This window comes from Lycium barbarum, chromosome 5 (assembly GCF_019175385.1).
Source record: "Lycium barbarum isolate Lr01 chromosome 5, ASM1917538v2, whole genome shotgun sequence".
Lineage (NCBI taxonomy): Eukaryota > Viridiplantae > Streptophyta > Magnoliopsida > Solanales > Solanaceae > Lycium > Lycium barbarum.
In genome coordinates, this window is record NC_083341.1 from 126,364,055 (window position 1) to 126,385,802 (window position 21,748).

General features: G+C 31.6%; 2 protein-coding genes across 2 annotated transcripts; both read left to right on the plus strand.

The window, feature by feature from the left end:
* Nucleotides 1-5,540: 5,540 nt before the first annotated feature.
* On the plus strand, nt 5,541-8,070 carry LOC132641444 (glycosyltransferase family 92 protein RCOM_0530710). The gene has a single exon (XM_060358450.1). The coding sequence runs from the start codon at nt 5,820-5,822 to the stop codon at nt 7,611-7,613; it is 1,794 nt and encodes a 597-aa protein (XP_060214433.1). The 5' UTR covers nt 5,541-5,819; the 3' UTR covers nt 7,614-8,070.
* Nucleotides 8,071-10,128: 2,058 nt separating this feature from the next.
* LOC132641445 (small ribosomal subunit protein uS8z/uS8w) lies at nt 10,129-12,399 on the plus strand. The gene is made up of 4 exons (XM_060358451.1): nt 10,129-10,284; nt 11,334-11,483; nt 11,574-11,734; nt 12,121-12,399. Exons 2-4 carry the CDS (start codon nt 11,351-11,353, stop codon nt 12,217-12,219), a joined length of 393 nt encoding a protein of 130 aa, XP_060214434.1. The 5' UTR covers nt 10,129-10,284; nt 11,334-11,350; the 3' UTR covers nt 12,220-12,399.
* Nucleotides 12,400-21,748: the final 9,349 nt, after the last annotated feature.

The window sequence follows — 21,748 nt, forward strand, 5'->3', positions numbered from 1 at the left end:
TAGCTTATGAAAAACAATTTACTTTCTCCCAAAATCTTGATCAAATACCTCTCTTTTTTAAAATAAGTGCTTTTTGGTTAAAAATAAACACTTTTGACCTCCCAAAAGATTAGCCAAACAGGTCAAAAGTTGGGACAACAAAAAGTTTGAACTTCTTTATCATCTCACCTATAACATAAAAAAGTTGGGACAACAAAAATTGGTATTTTACATGTTAATATAATATAACAAACGAAAAATATCTATAATTGGAAATCTTATAAAAACAATTTAGAATCTAAACACACCAATATTGTTGTTCATTCAGGAACAAAGTGCATTAGACAAAGACGAAGAAAGTCACCATGTTAAATGAGTACTTCTGACCTTTTCATCCTCAAATCTACAGAATGATTTGGGAAAAATAACAATTCATAAACGTACAATGAATAACACTTGTTATGGGACGGAGGGAGTATGAATTTGTGTAGATCGGTGTTGATTTTTTTTTTTTTGACCAATCATAACTAACCATGCATTATAGGGAAATGCTACCGAGAATCTCTCCTTCATGACCGTTAAACACGCATAAATTCAAACATCAATAATGAAAAAGAGAAAAAGGATTCGTTGGAATGATAGCTGTCGTTCCCTCCTCACAATGCAATTTCTCTGTTAAAGTTCCACTCTTTCCCTTTCAATCCTGAAAACAAAATCCGAATAAATCATTTCATGCTTTGATGAATATAAATATTACTCCTATTAATATTTTACAAACAATACACCACTTTTTAGAAAATATATATATCTCAGAAGGAACATTTAGTGGCATACATTGGGTGAATAAATAGTGAGCTTTGTGATAACACAAGGCTGACACACGAACAATTTTCTATTTTTTTTTTTTTTTACTAATATAGTAGTATTATGTATTGGATTATAAAAATAATAAAAAATGTAAAAATCATTAAAAAGGGGAGACAGTGCCATGCTTGTCCCAGAAGATGTTTACAACGAAAGGTGGTGCAGCCTACTTGAACTTTCAAGCAACCAAACACATACAGCCACATATCCATTTAACTTTTTTAAAATTAGTAAGTTATGAAGTATATCTAGATTTTTTTTTACTTAAAGCTTTTTATTTTCCTTTTAGTCATAACATATTTAAAATCACAAGTTCTTAATCATTTTTTTTCGAGGACATAATTCTAAATAGGAGGATGTAGAGATCGAGAATTAGAGTAGAAGACTAGTAGTGAATAAATTCGCTTTTTGCTTTTCCTTACCAGTAAGATTAGTATTAGTTTCATCATTTTTTTAAATTTTTTTATTATTCGAGTATTCCTTTTTCTTTTGTTACTACTTGTTACAAATCTTTTCATGCCTTCATAATGTTTATCTATAATATTTTGTCACGCCTTCTCTACTTTTATTGATACTTGTCTGACCTTTTTTGTCATGCTTTCTCTTGAGCCGAGGGTCTTTCGAAAACAACCTCTCTATCTCGCAAAGTAGAGGTAAGATCTACGTATACTCTACTCTACCCTCTCCAGACCCATTCGCGGAATTATGTTGTTGTTGTTTTTGTTTGTATCTAATTGCTATGTAAATGAAATTGAAATTGTAATATAGCATTGAAAATACAGATTCAACCTCAAATTTCAGCATTTTGTTGCAGAAACATTGAAAAACTTGTTTGAATAGTATTACAAGTGAAATAGTGTCACCTTGTACCTTGCCGCATCCACTCTTATCTGTTAAGCTGGGTTTTTACTCATAATTATCTTCAACTTCTTTTGTCAAATAAAATTTATGTCAACTGATTTTTAAATTTTAATTTCTTCAAATTAACTTTAGATACTATTTTTTTCAACTTCAATTAAATATTCGCCAATTTTCTACTTCTTCATCTTAATTTGATAGAAAAAAATTGGGTTCGAGGCTTCGAGTCCTCGTTTAAAGCTGTTTTTAGTGGAGAGTGTTTTATCTCCCAAAGTGAGACTTTCTAATGCGAATCGATATAAATTTGCTAAAAAAAGGGCATAGAACAACGGGTGATTTTTTTTTTTTAAAAGAGAGAAAAAGAGATAGGAAACTAATTAAAAATCCGGATTTGTAATATTGTAATTCGACTTTATTAAAATCTTTGACCATTGAGCTGTTAAAATCAATTAATACGCGTTCCTAAGACCTTGTCACAAATTTCTCACAATTTCAATTTAGACTCACTTCACATGGTGAGAATCTCCACGTTACGATTTTTGGAAACTGCATCATGTGTTCCTGTTACTCTATTATTATTTTTGTCTTTCAACAAATAATAATAATAATAATAATTGTGGCTGTCAAGGAATTAAAGTCTCATGAAAGGACCGCACAATTCAACGAAGAACAATTAATTTATTTCTTTTTTTAAAAGTAAAGAAGAAAAGAAATTTAGAAATGAAAACACTATTCATTAAGTCATGCCTTTAATTTATTTAAGATGATTGATCTTTTGAACTTCTGTTGAGGGTTGCGTAGCTAGCCTTCTAAAGCCAGCAACATGCACCAAATTATGAAATAATTGATCAATTCAAGTAGAAAAAAGAAAAGAAATAGTAGACATGTACCAATAATTCCAAAAAGAAGGTTAATTATAGGTTCATTACATGCTAGTAAAGTGATGAGGGCACCTAATAAACAGCTACTACCACTACCAAAAAAAAGCCAATTGATAGCTTCAGGCTTTAATAAAGTTTCGAAGGAAATAATAGAGCTCTCAAATGATAGGTAACCGGAGCTTAATTCAATTTTTTTAATAAGCAAATAAGTGAAAGTGAACGACAAAATTAAAAGATAGATGCTACAAAATACAAATGAATGATAGTTTAAAAAAAAAAAAAATACAAATGAGTGATCATAGGAGTTCTAAATTTTTTGTTAATAGTGGATGTGTAGTTAATTACTGCAAAGTTTAATTTTTCGTTACATCATTGATCTTATCTAATATTAGATAAATGTAAAAATATAATAATGTAATTCTTTGTAGTTTATGATAAGGTGAAAGTATAATCCAAATAATTATGAATAGACAAGATAGGGAGGAAGATAGCTCGTCCAAATTGGCAACGTTAGCTTTTTTGTTCATTTTCCCTCACGTTCTTTTGTTCTCCACCGGCTGAACCTGAATATTTATGTTTTACAACGAAAATAAAAGGAATATAATATTTAATATTCTAAATGAATAAATAATAATAATAAATATATTGCTTGTAAGTTGGAAGCAACTAAGGGTGGGCGTTCGGTTTTTCGGTTCAGTTTCATCAAACTTCGGTTTGGCTATTTCGGGTTCGATTTTTTGAAGGTGGACACCAAACACCGAACCAAACTAGTTCGGCTCTTTCGGTTTCGGTTTTTTAAAGTTCGGTTCGGTTTCGGTTTTTTCAATTCGGGTTTTTTAATATAATATTAGAAGCGATTCCATTGACACTAATTCATATTCTCAAAAGCAATAAAACATAAAACTGATAAATTAAAATCAAAATCAAACAAACACGATACACAAGAACAGAAAACTATAATCATGACATAGAATTATTAGGTGTTATATACATATCGTAAGAATAATTAAGAAAACACATAAAGGATATACATTAGTCCTAAAGAGACATCCTATTTACCTTTCTTTGTAAAGAATATTTGATTTTTTCAATTAAAGTGGAAAATTACGGATACAAATGCAAAAGAGGACTTATTACAATTGGGTTTTTTTTGCTTTAAACTTAATGGGCCTGGACTATTTTAATTTTTTTGGGTAATGTATTAAATTTCGGTGCCCGTTCGGTTTTATCAAACTGGTTCGGTTTCGCTTTTTTGACGATGGATACCAAACATCGAACCAAACTAGTTCGATTCAGTTTGGTTTGTTGAAGTTTCAATTTTTTGATTTTCGATATTTACCTAGACCTAAAAGCAACTGGTTGGTTTCTTTCGGAAGTAAAAGGGTAGGAACAGAGCCATAATTAATTCTCCAAGTGGAAATTTAAGAGTATCCTATAGTATAGAAATACTCATTATTGGCGAGGTATAATTAAAGCTAATTAAAGATAAAGCCCTGAATAACAACCACTGGAAAGTTCCCAGCAGGCTGACAGCGCGTGTAACCAAGTTCTTGGACTAGTTTTCACTTTGCCACTTACTTTCTTTTTTATCAATATTTCAATATGTCCCAAAAGATTTTAATCTCCCTTTGAAAAAGTCATAACTAAACACAAGTTTATCTTGCTACATAGTCTGATGCGGATCCAAAGTTTTGAATTTATGAGTTTAGATTATAAAATAGGCAGTTTATTATGGTTAGAATAGATTATTTTACACATATCAAATGAATTTCTTAATCTTATTACAAAATTTTAACCAAAGTCATGAATTCTGTCAAACCCGTAGCTATAACTCTAGTTTCGCACTTATAGATAGTAATAATGTATTTTTTAAGAAAGAAAGACTAAAGCATTATTCTCATAATCCAGGAATCATGTAATTGTTTTCATAAATTCAAGCATACCGATAAAAAACTTTAAGCCTCATAATAACGTAAAGGAATAATACCTAAGTAAGTTTACCTCGGAGAGGAGATAAATAGAAGAGACGCTAAGAGTTGTTAGTTGAGTAAGAATTTCTTTTAAAAAAGGTGTGTGTATAATTGATGTAACTTTCATAATTTATTTATTTTTTTGGTTAAAATCTTTCATGATCTAACCGTTACAAACCAACTAATTATCAACCAACCAAGTCAAATGTATGGCCTTTAATTTCTAATGGTTTCTTTAATTGTTATCTAGAGTTAAAATAACATCTATTTCCTTTTATAAAGGGTCATACAACTAATATCACCTTTATAGGATCATGCAACTGAAATTTCTTTCATCGTAAGATATTCAATGAGTTAAGTAGTTGTTTGGTTATGATGAGAATTATTTATTTACTATCAAAATTAGCATAGTTAATATTATCTTTACTATAAAATTCAGCAAAGCAAGTATATGTTTGATCATCATTTTATAGTTGCACATAACTAAAACATGTATAAGTAATGATCAAGTTAGTTTATGTATTACTTTATACAAGATAAAAGATGAAATAATTAATACATAAATAACTTAACACTGTGACATTTGCATCAGGGGCATATGTAGTCTTAAAGGTGGGGTTCCCTAACTTTCGATACGGAACATAAATTTATGTGTAAAAATTAATTAAAATTGTAATAAATAATAGATATGAACTCATATCTTTTAAAATATAATGAGTTCAATTACAAATATTAAAAAATTGAATTCCTAAAATTTAAATTCTAAATCCGCCTTTAATTTGCACCAACGACCAATTGAGAATTTCATGAAATGCTAAGGTAAGTAATATAGGACAAAGTGAAAATAAGATTTTCTTGACACGCGCGCTATCCCATGCGTGGCCCAAATCCAAATAAAGAGGTTAAAGCAATCGACTTTACTCTTTATCTCTTTCAGTACTGTCTTTAACAACAGTAACTAAACAAATTAGAAGTGGAAAATTCCAAACAGCACATGCTTACAGATTCTTCTAAACTCGTAGTCTCAGTAGTATTATATCTCTCCGACAATTACCAAGATATTACACAAGAACCTTTGATAAAATCACTGTCGGTACACGCAAACAACAGAAACAACCAAGAACCAATAACCCTTTAAATCTTCCATATTAGATCTGCACAAACAACTATTCTTTGAGACCCCTTTGTGTCTAATAACTTATAGATCCAAAAAACTCTTCTTTTTACTTACATTTTCACAAAAAAAAAAAAAAAAAACCCAAGAAAAATGGATTCTTCAGAGCAACGTCGTAAGAGAAAAAGGATTATCAGACCATCTTCTCAAACATATTTAAGGTCTTTTATTTTATGTTTTAGTTTCTTGATTTTTCTTTTCCTTCTTTCTTATCAGATTCCCTTTACTTCCTCTGTTTTTAGACCTGTTTTAGTTGTTTCAAGCTTATCTTTACTCTCCTCTTCTTCTGACTTATCTTCTAGTTCTGAATCATTTCAAGATTTTAGTAGTTCCATATTGCATTTACAAATTGAAGGTCGAGTTTTGTTTCCTGATCATGTTTTGTTGTTTGTAAACAAGAATGATTTACTTGGACAAAATGCCGAATTTGAGTGTGTTTATGGTAGAAACAGAAGTGTTTTAAGCAATATAGAAAGTGATGTTATTGTAAAGGAGAAAGCTTTTTCAGTGGATGATTATGGTGAATCTGGTGGGATGCTTGTTAGATGTCCACTTCCACCAGCTAATTATTCTGCTGTTGTGAATCTGAGAAAGGTAAAAAATATTGGTGTTAATGTTGTGCATGTGGGAGATGAAAATCAGACACTTAATTCTTGGGAAAATGTGGCTTATGCTGCTACTTTGGATGGTAACACAGCAGTTGTGTTTGTGAAAGGATTGAATTTAAGGCCTCAAAGAGAATCCGATTCGAGTCAATTTAGTTGCCATTTCGGGTTGGGAAATTTTGCAAAAGATGGAAAATTTTCACTTGCAACAAGGGCTATTACTGCCGCTCAAGAGGTTGTTAGGTGTGAATTGCCATTGAGTGTTAGGAAGAGCCCTGAGAAGGCTAGAGGTATACGAATAACCATCGGTATGTTTCCACATATTCATGCTAAAGCACACGAAAAACATGTGCTTTTGCCCTCAGTAGCCAAGATTTCTGACCTGAAAACCGAGGGAAGGAGGAATATTGAAAATGTAAAGTATGATCTTTGTGTGTGTACAATGGTGTGGAACCAAGCTTCAGCGCTTCGCGAATGGATCACGTATCATTCTTGGCTTGGAGTTGAAAGGTGGTTTATTTATGATAATAACAGTGATGACAATATCAAAGATGTGGTTGAAGAGCTTGAGACGGAGAATAATTACAATGTCACACGACACGTTTGGCCGTGGATCAAGACTCAAGAAGCAGGTTTTTCACATTGTGCTCTTAGAGCAAAACAAGAATGTAATTGGGTATCTTTCATGGACGTGGATGAATATTTCTACTTTCCATATTCTACACGCACAGGCTATGCAGGTCAACATGCCCTTCGATCCCTCGTGGCAAATGTATCATCATCATCACCGAAAATCGCAGAGATAAGAACAACTTGCCATAGTTTTGGACCGTCTGGTTTAAATTCAGCTCCCTCACAGGGTATAACTGTTGGATATACTTGTCGTCTTAAGAGCCCCGAGAGGCACAAATCGATCATACGCCCCGATGCTTTGGACACCACTTTACTCAATGTGGTGCATCATTTCTACTTGAGGAAAGGATTTAGGTACTTGAATTTGCCACAAAGCACTGCTGTGATAAACCATTATAAATACCAAGTGTGGGAGGTTTTCAGGGCGAAATTTTTCAGACGAGTGGCGACGTATGTTGCTGATTGGCAGAAGAATCAAAATGAAGGATCACGGGATAGAGCACCTGGTTTAGGGACAGAGGCCATTGAGCCACCAAATTGGCCATTACAATTCTGTGAAGTTTGGGATACCGGCCTTCGAGACTTTGTCTTGTCAAACTTTGCTGATTTATCAACTGGTTTGTTGCCTTGGGAGAGGTCCTCTTTATAATGACTGAATTCCATTGTTTTACTTGGCTTATCGAATTACGCCTACTGTATATTACGCCTGTCAATTGGGATGGTCAGCCCGTGTACGTCCTAGCCCGGAACGGTTAACCTGGCCCAACACGGCCGACAGACGCATTTTTCAGGGGCCGGGTTGGCCTGGCCTGTCCCGGTTGCTACCCTTAGCGCATATCGGTTCCTCCTTTGATTATTGCCAGTACAGAAAGCTAGGAAGCCTGAAGGACAGATGCCTCATGTAGAGAAGATGATCACCAAAACATTCAATTCTTTCTTCATTCCGTCGCTATTGTATCTGATGTTCTTCAGCATATGTGGACAAGATATTTACACAATAGCTTAGAATAGGAATTTTTTCTTTCTTTATTGAATATATTTGTAATCTTTCTACAGCATGACATGATATTTTCATTAAATGATCTACTCAGTCAATTCTTTTATCACTATTCTAAGCATTGAACCTTGCATTTTGCTATTCTCCATTTTTTTGGCAACCTAAATTAGTAAATGTCAAATGGTCTGGCAAAAGTGGATTGAGAACTAGCAAGTAAGGCCAAAAACAGAATATAATGGACATTTCTCATTGAAGATTATTCATCTACGTTAGAACTAAGGACAAAACCATTCCAATAAGAGCCAGTTGAAGTTTGGACTAGATTTATGATGAAATTGATGATTGTTAGAAGATAAGTAGAATTCTCCAAAAACTTTCATGCTCTTGACAAGCAAAACATATCAGCAACGAAATTCCACGTCAAATGTTCTTGGTATCAGTATCTTGTTACTAGCATAATAGGGTCCATCTCAGTGACAGTATCATGACTAGCGGCGAAGTAAAAAATTCTAACATGTCGATTGAACCTACAACCTAAAGCAACTTTTGTTACTACACTAGAAACTTCCGTTGTGTCTTAACAGATTCAACAATCCATAGTATAACGTTTCCTACAAAGGGGATTCAATTGAACCCTTCGGATCTTGTAGCTCCCTCCCCCCCTTCCTCACAAGGTCATGTGAAGAGAACACATTCTTTTTGTAGCTTGTCAACTTCATGACAATTAAGAGTTGCTTCTGCAAGCACACAAAAGAAAAGGCATTTCTTTGACTGAGTTATCACTACCAAAAAAAAAAAAAAAAAAAAGGTACACCTGAAAATGTTGAAAACAGCTCATAAAGAATATAGTTTCACACAATGTATAGGCCATCTAAAGATCTTGGTAACTGATGCAAAATATTACAGTCAGCAGAAAAGTGTCAGGCCTTTCTTTTTAGAGGGAAGCTAAGGATCAGGAGATCATGCATATATACTGCCATTGTCTCAACTTCATAAATCGTTTATGTTGCATTACCTATAGGTAGAACCTATGTTGCTCAAACTCTTCAAAAAGAAACCACCTGCACAAAGATATATTGGATAGGCAAATGCATGATCTTATTTTGATACTGCACCTTGAACATTATCAAAATAAAGACCAATGGTCCTGCTTTTGTAGCAGATCCTATGTGTGTGTGAATTTTCACAATCATCATCTTCATCTTCCTTTATTTACCAAAATTTATCAAAAGTTTAATTTATGGGATAAAACATCACATACATAATAAGATAACAAATCTTCATTTACTCTTGTGGTAAATTCTTATGTAATGACCGTGTAAAAATTATTAACACAATTAAGGGAGTAAGTTAGATGAATTACAGGTTGTAAATGTTTATGATAAGCATTAATTGATAATTTGATAAAATTAGTAACAAACCTACAATAATAAGTTAAACTACGCTAGGGGGTCATTTGGTTGAAGGGATATTACCTTCATTACAATTGAAATGGTTCTAAGAAAATAAGTAAAAAATCCATATATATTCTTGAAAAATATTTTTCATGAAAAACATTTTCCTTTCGTACCGAACACAACCAATCTTAAATAACTCACTAGAAAATAATAAAAGAGAAAATCAAACACTCAAATGGAAACTTATCTTTGGTTATGGACAAAATGCCATCTAAGTTACGACTTTTTTTTAGCTGAGTCGAGTTAATCAAATTTAATTATGTTGAATAAGTGTAAAAATTGGAGAAGTCTTATTTAGTGTATCTTCCTGTTTGTCTTCAAACCATAACATACTTGGTAACTATAAAACAGAAGATATATATATATATATATATATATATTTTTAAAATTTTTGGTTTTTGGTTTTCAACAAAAAACAAGCTTTAGATTGCAAATGAAACTTTTCTTCTTCAAAATAAATAAGAAGAATTTCCATGGTTTGTCCTTCAAATGGGGTTGTCTTTAATTTTGGTCCTTCAAATGGACTGGTCTTTAATTTTTTCCCTTAGCAATTAAACTTATGCCTAGCGGACACAAATTCTTTAAGGACGCGAACATAACTTGTGGAATATTATTACGTAAAAATACAAACTTATACCCGGCAAAAAAGTTGGTTGCATTGACGGACAAATAGAAGTAAAACGTGCATATGACCCAAAGAGTAATCAAAGGCCCAAATAAATAGGCCCATCATTCCAGCCCATCCTTTTGAAAAACCTAGTACTATAATATTAACCTTCTAAAACCCTAGTCTTTCTTCTCTCTGTGCGAAGCAAAGCAAATAACAAATCATCAGCGCTTCTCGCCGCCGTCGTCGTCAGTTCCATGTAAGTTTGCTAACTCTAAAACAAAACATAAAAAAAGAATGGCTTGGGTTCTTGTGATATATGATATTTATTATCTTATCCTAGTAATGTTTTAGATTTTATTGAAAGTTGTGAAATAACTTGATCTCATTGCTCTTGTAGATTTTGTGGCAGTGTAGTTTAGTTTCGTAAAATTACAGCCCAAATACTTTGGGTGATCTAGTTTACAAAATAGCCAGCAAATGTATAGTTTTTGTATATTTACTGCACATATCAGTGTATAGAATTCGTATATTTGGGCTACTACCTGTAATTAAATTTGGTTGAAGTTACATATGCGTAACTTTCTCCTATAGTTTTGTTAGATTATCTTGTGGATAGATCTCGTAGCTATTGTGGGTAGTGATTTATATGCCATTTTAGCGAGTCCATCTGCTTATTTTGCCAGGTTTTTCATTCATTGTTATACTATAATTTTTTGTGAAATGCTGTTCTTGGTAGATAAAAATGGTCCCTTATCTTTGAGACCAGGTTCAAAATTGTTCCTTAAGTATGCATTTAACAGTCTTTGTCCTTTAAGTTTGCCAAAAGTTAACATTTTTAGTCCACGACAAACATTTAACAAGTCATGTTTATTGATTTTGACGGAAACAGTGGAAAAAATATTTAACCATAAATACCTGAGGTCCGATAAATAGTAGAAATTTTACATCAAAAGGCTGCACCAGACTTTAGAAATAAATAAAAAATAGTAGAAACTACATAAAATGTACCACTAAAATGTGAGTTCTCACTAATTGGTTTTTCATAGTAGTCAAATCTAACGTACAAATTTCGGTAAATATTTGACGGAGACTAAAAGTGTTAACTTTGACACACTTAAAGGGCGACCAAAGCTGTTCAGTGTATACTTAAAGGGACTATTTTGAACCTACTCTGAAGCATAAGGTACCATTTTTGTCATTTTCTCATTCTTGATAGTCTGTTTTTGTTTAGTTATTCCATTTCATTTGCTAGTGGTACTTTTAAGAAATTGTGCCTGATTATTGGTTTGGTTTGGTTTGAAACAGCATTATTATTGTAGAACATGGTGAGAGTAAGTGTGTTGAATGATGCTCTTAAGAGCATGTACAATGCTGAGAAGAGGGGAAAGCGTCAGGTCATGATTAGGCCTTCTTCAAAAGTCATCATCAAGTTTCTCATTGTCATGCAAAAGCATGGTACTTTTTTAGCTTAGCTTCTCTAGTTTATTATTCTCTATGCTGGTTTTTTCTTAATCTCTTACATTTGCCATGTTTGTGTTTGTGTAGGCTATATTGGAGAATTTGAGTATGTTGACGATCACAGGTCAGGAAAAATTGTTGTAGAACTGAATGGCAGGCTCAACAAATGTGGTGTCATTAGTCCTCGCTTTGATGTTGGAGTTAAGGAGATTGAAGGATGGACTGCAAGGTTGTTGCCTTCCAGACAGGTATAAAATAACACAGATCAGTTTGTCGTGCATTCTTTTTATTCATACAAATTATGCTTTTATTCCTTCTTAAAATAGAGGGGAAGAATGTTAGTAATTAATCATGACTTGCAGAATTTAGGCTAGTAGTAGTTTTGACTGTTTAGTCTTACAATGCCCTTATTAGATGCTAGTTTTTTCAATCTGAAATCCCAATGCCTTGTGTAGCATCCCGACTAATAGTTTTTTATATGAAGCTGTATTGGTAGCTTGGCACTTCAACTTGACCTATATATGGAAAAGCGATATCGTAGATTTGGTTTGCCCACCCAAGGGCTAGTTGTTATCTTTTGTCTTGCCTTGCACAAATTTATCTGGTCCTTGAAATATTTTGTTTGAGCTTGCAGTTTGGATACATTGTACTGACTACCTCTGCGGGTATTATGGACCATGAGGAGGCTAGAAGGAAGAATGTTGGTGGAAAGGTTCTTGGTTTCTTTTATTAAGCGACAAGAATGAACACCCAGCTTTGGTCTACTTCGGCCTTCATTACAATTGAAAGTTTGTTCTGAGTTTTGTTTTCCTTCAATTGTTAGTTCGGATATTATCTGCATCTGCATTTCTTGGAAAAGATTATTAGTATTGTTAACTTGCTTCAGGAGAATATATAAGTTGCTGTTTGTCTATCAGTTATCCATTTTTTACATGTTTTTTGTGTGTTAGTTGGAGCCGATATGAACATCCTGAGCTTTGCATTTTGATCACTGAATCAATTAGTTGTGACCTTTGTGTTAAGTCAAAATCTGGGAATTATTTGTCATAACCTCCCCAATGTTGCTCTGATGATATCATAATGACATTCATAGTTCATCAACTTTTTTTAGTCAGAATTGTTTCTCTACACTGGCACTTGTAGATAATTCTCAAGCTTGTTTAAAAGGATATTTATATATAGTACTCCCTCCATCCCAATTTATGTGGCATTTTTCGGATTTCTAGATTCAAACAAGTTTTTCTTTGACCACCACTTTTTCATACGTCTTTTAAATATTTTGAAATTATAATTATTGTGACTTATAATATTTTTTATTTAATTTTCAAATATGTAAATTTTATGTCAAAAATACCCTGTGCGCACACAAAAGGTAGCGGCTGCGGTTTCCCTAGTCATCAAAAAAAAAATGTCAAAATTTGTAGATTCTTTGTCCATTAGACGGTCAAAGTTAACAAGTTTGACTCTTGAAATCTGAATTGTGCCACATAAATTGGAACAAAGAGATTACTATTTTGTCACTAACAATGCAAAGTAGTTTTAATTATACTCATTGAGTAATAATTCTTCCTCGGTTCTCTGCTATAGTATCGGGCTGAATGTTGTCTGTTTTACATATTTAGTTAGAGTCCTGTACGTTATCCTAAAGTGGCAAGAAAATGACTAGGAGGTGGAAGGCGTTGACTTGTGTTGTGCTGAAGAAACAACTAGTGGTTGCAATCTACTGAGTTGTTGTTGCAATCTACTGATCTGTTGTTCTTGTTTCTTTTTCGATGGTATTTTATCTGCTAGTGAATAGCCAAGTTTTGTTTTTCCTTACGACCAGAAACTAAGGTAAAAGAACAGTGACAAAGCTTCTTAGTTGCCCCAACTTTAAAATTACTATCATGACTAGCCTTCTTGAATGATCCACGTCTCAAAGTCAGGCGCTGATGTATGTCACATTGAAATATCCGTGTGGGCCGGTGGGGCATCATTTTTGAAGGATCCAAGGATTAGTACCACCTGCATAAAGACATTGCATAGGCAAATGCATGATCTTAGTTAGATACTGCACTTTGGACAACCTGAAAATATGCACCATCCAACGGTATTGAAATCGATGGAAAGCTTAGTAATCTAAGGGAGAAATGGAATTTTGATCCTTCACAAACTTTTTTTTAGTTTTATGATTTTTTTACAAGAATTTTTCATTTTTTTCACATAAGAAGTCTGAAAAAAATACATAAGAGATCTGAAAAAATTTTTTTTTTTTATTCAAATTGTAAGAGGTTAAGAGATCAAGAGATCTTATTTTCATCATTCAAATTGTAAGAGGTCGAGTGATTTTATTTCCTCTTAATCTAAGGTATCATTACACTCACTGTTCTACGTGACAAGCGATGTGAATTAAAGTAAACATTATTCTTTAAAACTTTCAATTATATGCATTTCGATTCGAAGGCAGTGAACCCAATACGCTAAGGGTTGTTTTGGTTTGAAGGAATATTTATTAGCTTCAGGATCTTTCACAAACAGGATTCTGTTAAAAAATTTACGGTATCAATAACCACATATACACAAATAGGGTAACTAAATTTTATTTACTTGTGTGGTAAGTTCTATATACTGAGTGGGGTGTACACGAACCAGGTTGGTTCGAATTTTTTAAACACTAAATCAAATCAATTGCGTTGAGTTTTTAAATTTATACACTAAACTAAACTAATAAAATTCTGGTTTTTCAACCTCGGGTTTTCTCTGGTTTTTCGGATTTTTTTTGGGAATAGCCTTGATACAAAATATGTAACTTTATTTCAAATATTTCTTTAGTCCTAGTAAGATACAACTATATAATTAAGGCGTTCCTTAAGAAAATAACACAAAATGTGAGAAAAGTGATGATATTGCATTAAAATATTCAACAAAAGCTAATAAAAAGGGTTAAAATAAATATTGCTAATTAACAAGCCATAAAGAAAATAACCATAATCTAAAAATACTAAGTCATGCTAAAATAAGTACGGCTAATAAGTATTAATTACATGACAAAGAAAAAAAACTTAAGTTATGTATTTTTACTCTCTAAACTAATTATGCAAAACTAAAGAATAGATATCCAACATCATTGTCATTCCTAGTGGTAAATTGAATTTCTTTTGTTAGCATTAGTGTTGAGTTGGTTTGGTTTGGACTTTATTTGAGTTATTAACATTCATAGGATACAAAATTTATTGACATTCGAAATTCTAAGTTCAAGCTTGAATAATATGATAATAGATTAAAAAACTACAAAAAAAATATAGGAAATATTTATAAATTACATTACAAATAAATATTTTATGTATAAAATATTTAAAAAATTGAATACATGTAATGTCGTGTTGGTTTGGTTCGGTTTGACTTTTTTTAGTTAAAACCAAACCAAACCAATTATGGTCGGTTTTTTTTTCAACACCAAACCAAATCAAACGAAACCACTAGTCGAGTTTTTTTCTCGGTTTGACTCGATTTATCGGTTTGGTGCGGTTTGTCGGTTTACTTTGTACACCTCTAATACTGACAATGCAAAAATATTTACACAATCAAGTAACTTTAAGGTAATTCACAGATTGTAAGTATCTACAATAAGCATTAATTGATAATACGATAAAAATGATAACAAACATGTTCTAATAAGTTCCGATAAAATAGTTTTGTCAAAATGTATTTTAAAGTAAATCAAAGCACATGGTCTTTACTTAATGAAACAATGAAAATGGAACGATGCCTTGATTAGATGTTAATATATATGTTAGCGTTGTGCTACTTTTGATTCACTAAAATATCCCTACTCACTTCATTAAAATAATTTTGTATGGATACTTGGATAAAATCCTAGGCAGTAGGGGTGTATATGAATTGGGTTTATTCGGTTTTTTCAAATAATTGCGTCGATTTTTTAAATTTATCAATCAAATCAAATCAAACCAATAAAAATCTGGTCTTTTAATCTTCGGTTTTCTCAGATTTTTTGAATTTGTCGGGTTTTTCGGATTGTTTTTCCGGAAAAAGTCTTCACACAAAACATATAACTTTTACTTCAAATATTTCTTTGATCCTAGTAAGACACAATTATATAATTAAGACGTTTCTTAAGAAAATTACACAAAATGTGTGATAAGTGATGATATTGTATTAAAATATTCAAGAAAAATAATAAAATTGGTTAAAATAAATATTGCTAATTAATAGGCCATAAAGAAAATGATCATAATCTAAAAATTCTAAGTCATGCTAAAATAAGTACAGCTAATAAATATTAATTACATGACAAAAAAATAAAAATAAATTAAGTTATGTAGTTTCACTCTCTGAACTGATTATGCAAAACTAAAAAATAGATTTTCAACATTATTGTCATTCTTAATGTTAGAATTGAACGTGTTGAGTTGGTTTTAGTTTTCACTTTATTTGAGTTACTAACTTCCATGGGCTATAAGCCTATAAGACTCATTGATATTCAAAATTCTAAGTTCAAGGTTAAAATAATATGTTAAAAGATAAAAAAATAAAAATAAAAATATTTAAGAATATTCATAAATTACATTACAAAAAAATATTTTTATGTTAAATATTCTTAAAAACTGAATACATGTAATGTCGGGTTGGTTTAGTTCAGTTTGACATTTTTTAGCTAAAACCAAGTCAAACCAATTATGGTTGAGATTTTTTTTCAATACCAAACCAAATCACTAATTGTTTTTTTTTTTCCTATGTTTGACTCGGATTAACGATTTGGTGCGTTTTGTCTGCTTTCTTTGTACCCTTGCTAGGCAGTCTTGATCTCCACTTTGTGAAATTCCTAGGGCTGGAGAGAGTATTGATTCTAACTCTTATGTGTTTGAGTTGTTGTGGTTTTGTGTTTAATTTTATATAGGTGGGTTTAGGAGTTGAAGGTCACGGGGTTTTATAACGATTTCAGGTTAATACTGATGGAATACAGATATAAACAGCGGAAGCAAATAGTCAGGATTGAATTTGCATGTAATATAGACAACACATAATCGAGATTTTAATCAAACATAAAATCAACACTTATCTCTTAAACCGTGACCGCAAATCGAACCTTCAAGCATCCACTCGACCTTCCTTTAGTTCCACGGTCTGCAGTCTTCTGCTATTAACCTAAGTTTTCTATGAACAAGAATACCCGAGTGGCAAGTATTACAGCTAGGAAAAGGTGTCTCACTTAGGGCTGAAAAGCGTTCTACATATAACCACGTTTTAGGGTGCAAACCCTAGTCTAAAACGTGTGAGCTTGCTTTTCCTCCTAGAATATTATTTTCTAAGTCCAAGAATAGTTAGGCATAGCAGGGACCACAGATTTAATAACGAGGCTTCCAATTGTGGTATTAATTCGGAATATGAATGAATTAATCCTACCACGATACATTACAATTTATTCCACTAAAAACTGTAATTTCAGTCCTCAGTTTAACTTTGAAGTCTTCATTAAATCTTATTTAACTCCCCGTGTTAAGATTACTGATACCAATCAATTAAATTAAATTACTGACAATTTAATTCATTGACTAATTAAATCCTTTATATTTCCGCTTAACTTATGTCATGTGACGAATACAAAATCCACCTGAAGGGTTGTCACATGAGTTCATGGATTCTATCAACTAATTATTATTTCACAAATGTATTTTGTCATTATCCAATTTACCAGGAATACATAGACCAACAATTGAGTCGTACCTTTTAATAAATCAAAATAATGAACAAATCATATTGATCGTAATAATTATATCAAGATTAAGAGTATAAGTACATTTAATGAACTAGAGAAGTTGTTTTATATATCCAGTACAAAACACTTATCTCTACTTGATCCGTTCAATACATACAAACTGTACTAGCACAAGAAGTTAGAACTGTGCAGTTCCCACAATGAAGATAATTATATTTAATCATGTGCTACAATCATACCGATGACTTTGTCCAATTTCCATCTTAGATTGTGAACATAAACTCTATACTTATAACAACCGATGATTTAATATTCCGTGTATAAGCTAAACTCTATACACTAAATCATCTACTATATAAGTAAATGACACACATACTAGTACATGATCTATTTAACTCTTTATTAAAAATTAAATAAATAATTGTTCTATAATAAATACTATATCGAAACATATGGTTGATAGTTTATATCCAACAAATACACGATGATAATTGGAGTCTCAATTAAATATTTAATGAATATCTTATACATATATAGAGTTTAAGCGAAGCTACTGAGTTCTCAGTAAAAAGCCTGATGAAGCTTTCTAACTTATAATTAAGTTCTTTAATTTGTTGAGCTAATTAACAATTTAACCAAAGTGGCTTTCTAGATAGATTCTCCAAGTGCCCCTCTCTTAATTTCTCTCATCTACTATTTTCTGGATATAAATAATTCCCCTTTCACTCATAAATCTTTTTCTACTCATACATGATTTTGACAGCATTTCAATTTTCAAACATCAGTTTTATTGTTTTGTTCCTTCTCCAATTAATATACTAAGGCGTCGAATACTTAAAGTTATAATTTGTTTTTTCTTCTCGATCGGGTTTTCTTATTTATATTTGCGAAATTTACTTTTGTTTTTAAATCTACAAAATACTAGTTTATCTGACCGCGCTTCGTGCGGTTTTAAAAAATAAATTCAAATTATATTTAAGCATTAATGTCATGATTTTATTCATTACCAATTCAAAATTTAATAAATTTTCATCTTTTCATAATTTGTCTAACATTCTTTATAAAGTCCTTAGAAAGAATCTGTTAGAAATATTTCACTTCTATAAGAATGAGAGAACTCATTTAAATCAAAAAGCAAATATTAAAAATAATTATGAGAAAGAAACAAATGATAATATAAAATTATGGGGATGCAAACTTAAGAAGTGTCAGTTTTTTCCCTTCCTCTAAAATTTATATTCTTAGTATTTTGTTAGTTCTTTTACTTTTCAAAAAAAAAAAAATTATTTTATATTTGTGTTTCATTTTATTTTCATTTCTGTCACACAACATATTAAAACACTTAAAATAAGCAATATAAATAGAAAAAAAAAATGAACTCGTCATTGATGGGATCAAATTACGTAGTATCTAATATTTGTCTTTTTCTTTTTGTATTTGCCTTATAAATAGCCAAAAGCGCCCACCCCCAACGTTTGACCGGATTCCCAACTACACACCTTTATTATACGTCTTATTACCTCCCTAACATTTTAAAACTGAAATATATACCCCTTTGAAAGGTCACACTCAGATATGTGTTGGATAGTATAGTGCACGCGCCTGACATGTGTATATTTGAGGAAAAAAAATAACTTTTTCATTTGTTTTTTATTCTTTTCCTTGTTTTTTGTTTTTCTTTTTAATATGTTCATTTCTTCATTTTATTTTACTTTTTCTTTCTTTTGTAATTCCCTGTCCCGATTTTTGCTTTCAAGCTTAATATTATCTTTTAATTAAGGCAAAATGGGTGCAAAGAAGTTGTTTGTTGTGGACGGCAACTGTGGCCGCAGCTCAGGTACACCATGTAGTCTGAGAAGATATCTTTCTTCAATACAATCTACCAAATTTGGATCCCAAACCCATCACCTAACAAACATACCCTCAATGTCGAGGACCCAATACCCATAAGATTCAAGACTATACACCGAAATAACCAAAACCCAAATACAGTAGATCTATTAATAAATCTTGAAATGAGTGATTTTGTATGTATGAGAAAGAGGAAAAGTGAGGTAAGCCAAGAAGAATAACGGAAGACAGGAGAAAAAGAAATTGCTAGAAAAAGTAGCTGGTGAATTTATCTTCTTCGTTAGGAACGATGATATTGTTAGAGAAGAGGAAAATAAGAAAAGAGAAAAGAAATAAACAAAAATATATACTTCTATTTAATTATAATGGAAATGCAATAATAAAAATAATTTTTACACATTTTTTGCTTCTCACTCTCCGTGCCACATCAGCACTTAAGGGGGTATATATTACGGTTAAAAAATGTTCAGGGGGTTAATAGGACCCTGTGAAGTAAAGGTGTGTAGTTCGGAATCCGGTCAAACGTTCTTGGGGGTTTGGGGGGGACATTTGGCTATTTTCTCTTTATTCTTTAGCATATAATTATTCTATTTTTCTGCTTCAATTTAAAATTTCAGTAATTTTAAGATATCATTAAAAAATTAAGATATGTATATATATCAACTGTAATAATATTCACACAATAAAATCAGAAAAGTAGGAGTACAAAATCGTTTTGTTATTATGTCTTACTATCTTCTTTGCTCTTTCTTGTTTCTCTCTGCCAATCAATGTTGCAACCCATTAAATCATAACATGCTAATTTCCTATAATATTGAACATAAACCAGCACCCAATAAACTAATTATTTTGTCAGTAAATATATGGAGTAAATTTAGCGAATAATCACTGATTTGAAAGTATTTTTGTTTTTCTTAAAATAATTCAATAGTAGGTTTTGGCAAATTATGTCAACATCTTTTAGTTGGTTTAAAACTCAAATTGCCTATCTTTTAGTAGTCACCACAAGATGAACACCACGTATATGTACCTGCATTATTTCTATTATTATTCATATAAACATGCATTGTTAAAACGAAGAAAATCTGATAATGTCAAGTTGTGTTCACTTTTAGGTCTATTAGAATTTTAAAAATTGATGTAAGTAGGTGGACTGGGCAGCACCTTAAATTCGCAAAAATAAGACACGGTAACTCACGAGTTGATAAATGCACGGTTTTTCACAAAGATAGTTTTCCTGCTCTCCTCCTTTTGTTTGGTAAGGCTTTTCTTTCCGTTTTGTCTTTCAACTGTGTTGAATATTGATCATCAAACTAAGGAAACGAACATCAGATGAACTCTGAAAATGGGAGGAAAAATGGCAAGAAGGGAAAGAGGCGTAACTGTTTTTTCCGAACAAAGAGGCATAATGTGAGGATTAGGTTTAATAGGGAAGAGTTAAATACAAACGGAAGGAAAATTTAATAGTCGTGACTTTTGGAGATTTTAATTTTATTTATTTAGAGCACTTAAATAAGAGAGTAAAAGACAAAATTCTAGAAAAATAGATAAATAGGAATGCTGGCTTTTGAGGTGTGCCATGTCACCGGGCCTATGCCCGGATTTATATAGGTATATAGATTTTTAGTTAATTATACAGAAGGTAACTAAATATATAACAATTGCGCTAAAGTCATCAAACTTATTTTCTGGCCAAAGTTATTCAACTTCCATTAAATTTCCTAACACATCATTTTTGCCAAAATCTGGTGAAGTTGGCCAGAAATCTCCTAATTTTGTTGAAAAATTATTATATTTTAAACTAACAAAGTTTCTTGATTCAAATAAATTACCCAGATTCAATATGAAGCTATATATTATCCATGTAATTGGATGTTTGTGTACATTAGCTATGTCCTAATTAAAAAGATGATCGTAATTAATTGGAAAGGTATAAGTAAGCTGCCTTTTGATCTCTAACTTTATCACATTTTTTATTTGATTAAATGTTAGTGAACAACTAGGAAGCGTAATTATTCTGAATCTAATTTCTAAGCTTATTGAGAAACTCTTGATTATGCCACTAATAAGGAATGAGGATCAAATAGTAGAAGTCTAGAAGATAAGGATTTGCCCTGACATAAAATTGGATTCATAAAGATAAAAATTTGCTATTATTAAATCATACTGAATTCATCAATGGATTTCGGAATAATCCAAAATCTGTGAAGAATACAAATTATCATGAAATAACATAAGCCAATAATTGGCCGTAAAAAAAAAAAAAAAAAATTTGACTAAGGTTTGGGTTGACAGAAACAACTATATGTCCCTTTAAAAAATAAACAACCACCAGACTTAAAAAGGGCCTCAATACAAGCTGTATTACAATCTTTATACTCAGAACATCTTCCTATATTAACCGCTAGATCTTTAGCTTCAATACCTGAAATTAAAAGAAGAGCCAAACAAAAGAATCCAATTAGTAAAACTGATGTCTTAGCAGCCACCATCTTATCGGATCACAGGCGTTCTGATTGTCACACTTCTCTTCTGTGATATTGTTCTGTGTACAACTATGTATGTCTTGGAAGGTCTATTTATACAAAAAAAAAAAAAAAAGGGGTCTTTCTTTGGAATATCTTTGAAAATGTGTAATTTGAAATTGATTATGTTCCATATTTTTGATAATCAACTAATATCCCTTCTAGGGAAA

What these genes read in the sequence shown, in the direction of transcription:
- LOC132641444 (XM_060358450.1), top strand. Translation starts at nt 5,820, where the DNA reads ATGGATTCTTCAGAGCAACGTCGTAAGAGAAAAAGGATTATCAGACCA.
- LOC132641445 (XM_060358451.1), top strand. Translation starts at nt 11,351, where the DNA reads ATGGTGAGAGTAAGTGTGTTGAATGATGCTCTTAAGAGCATGTACAAT. An exon ending in CATTGTCATGCAAAAGCATG is followed by an intron (nt 11,484 to 11,573) that starts GTACTTTTTTAG and finishes GTGTTTGTGTAG; the next exon opens with GCTATATTGGAGAATTTGAG. An exon ending in GGTTGTTGCCTTCCAGACAG is followed by an intron (nt 11,735 to 12,120) that starts GTATAAAATAAC and finishes TTGAGCTTGCAG; the next exon opens with TTTGGATACATTGTACTGAC.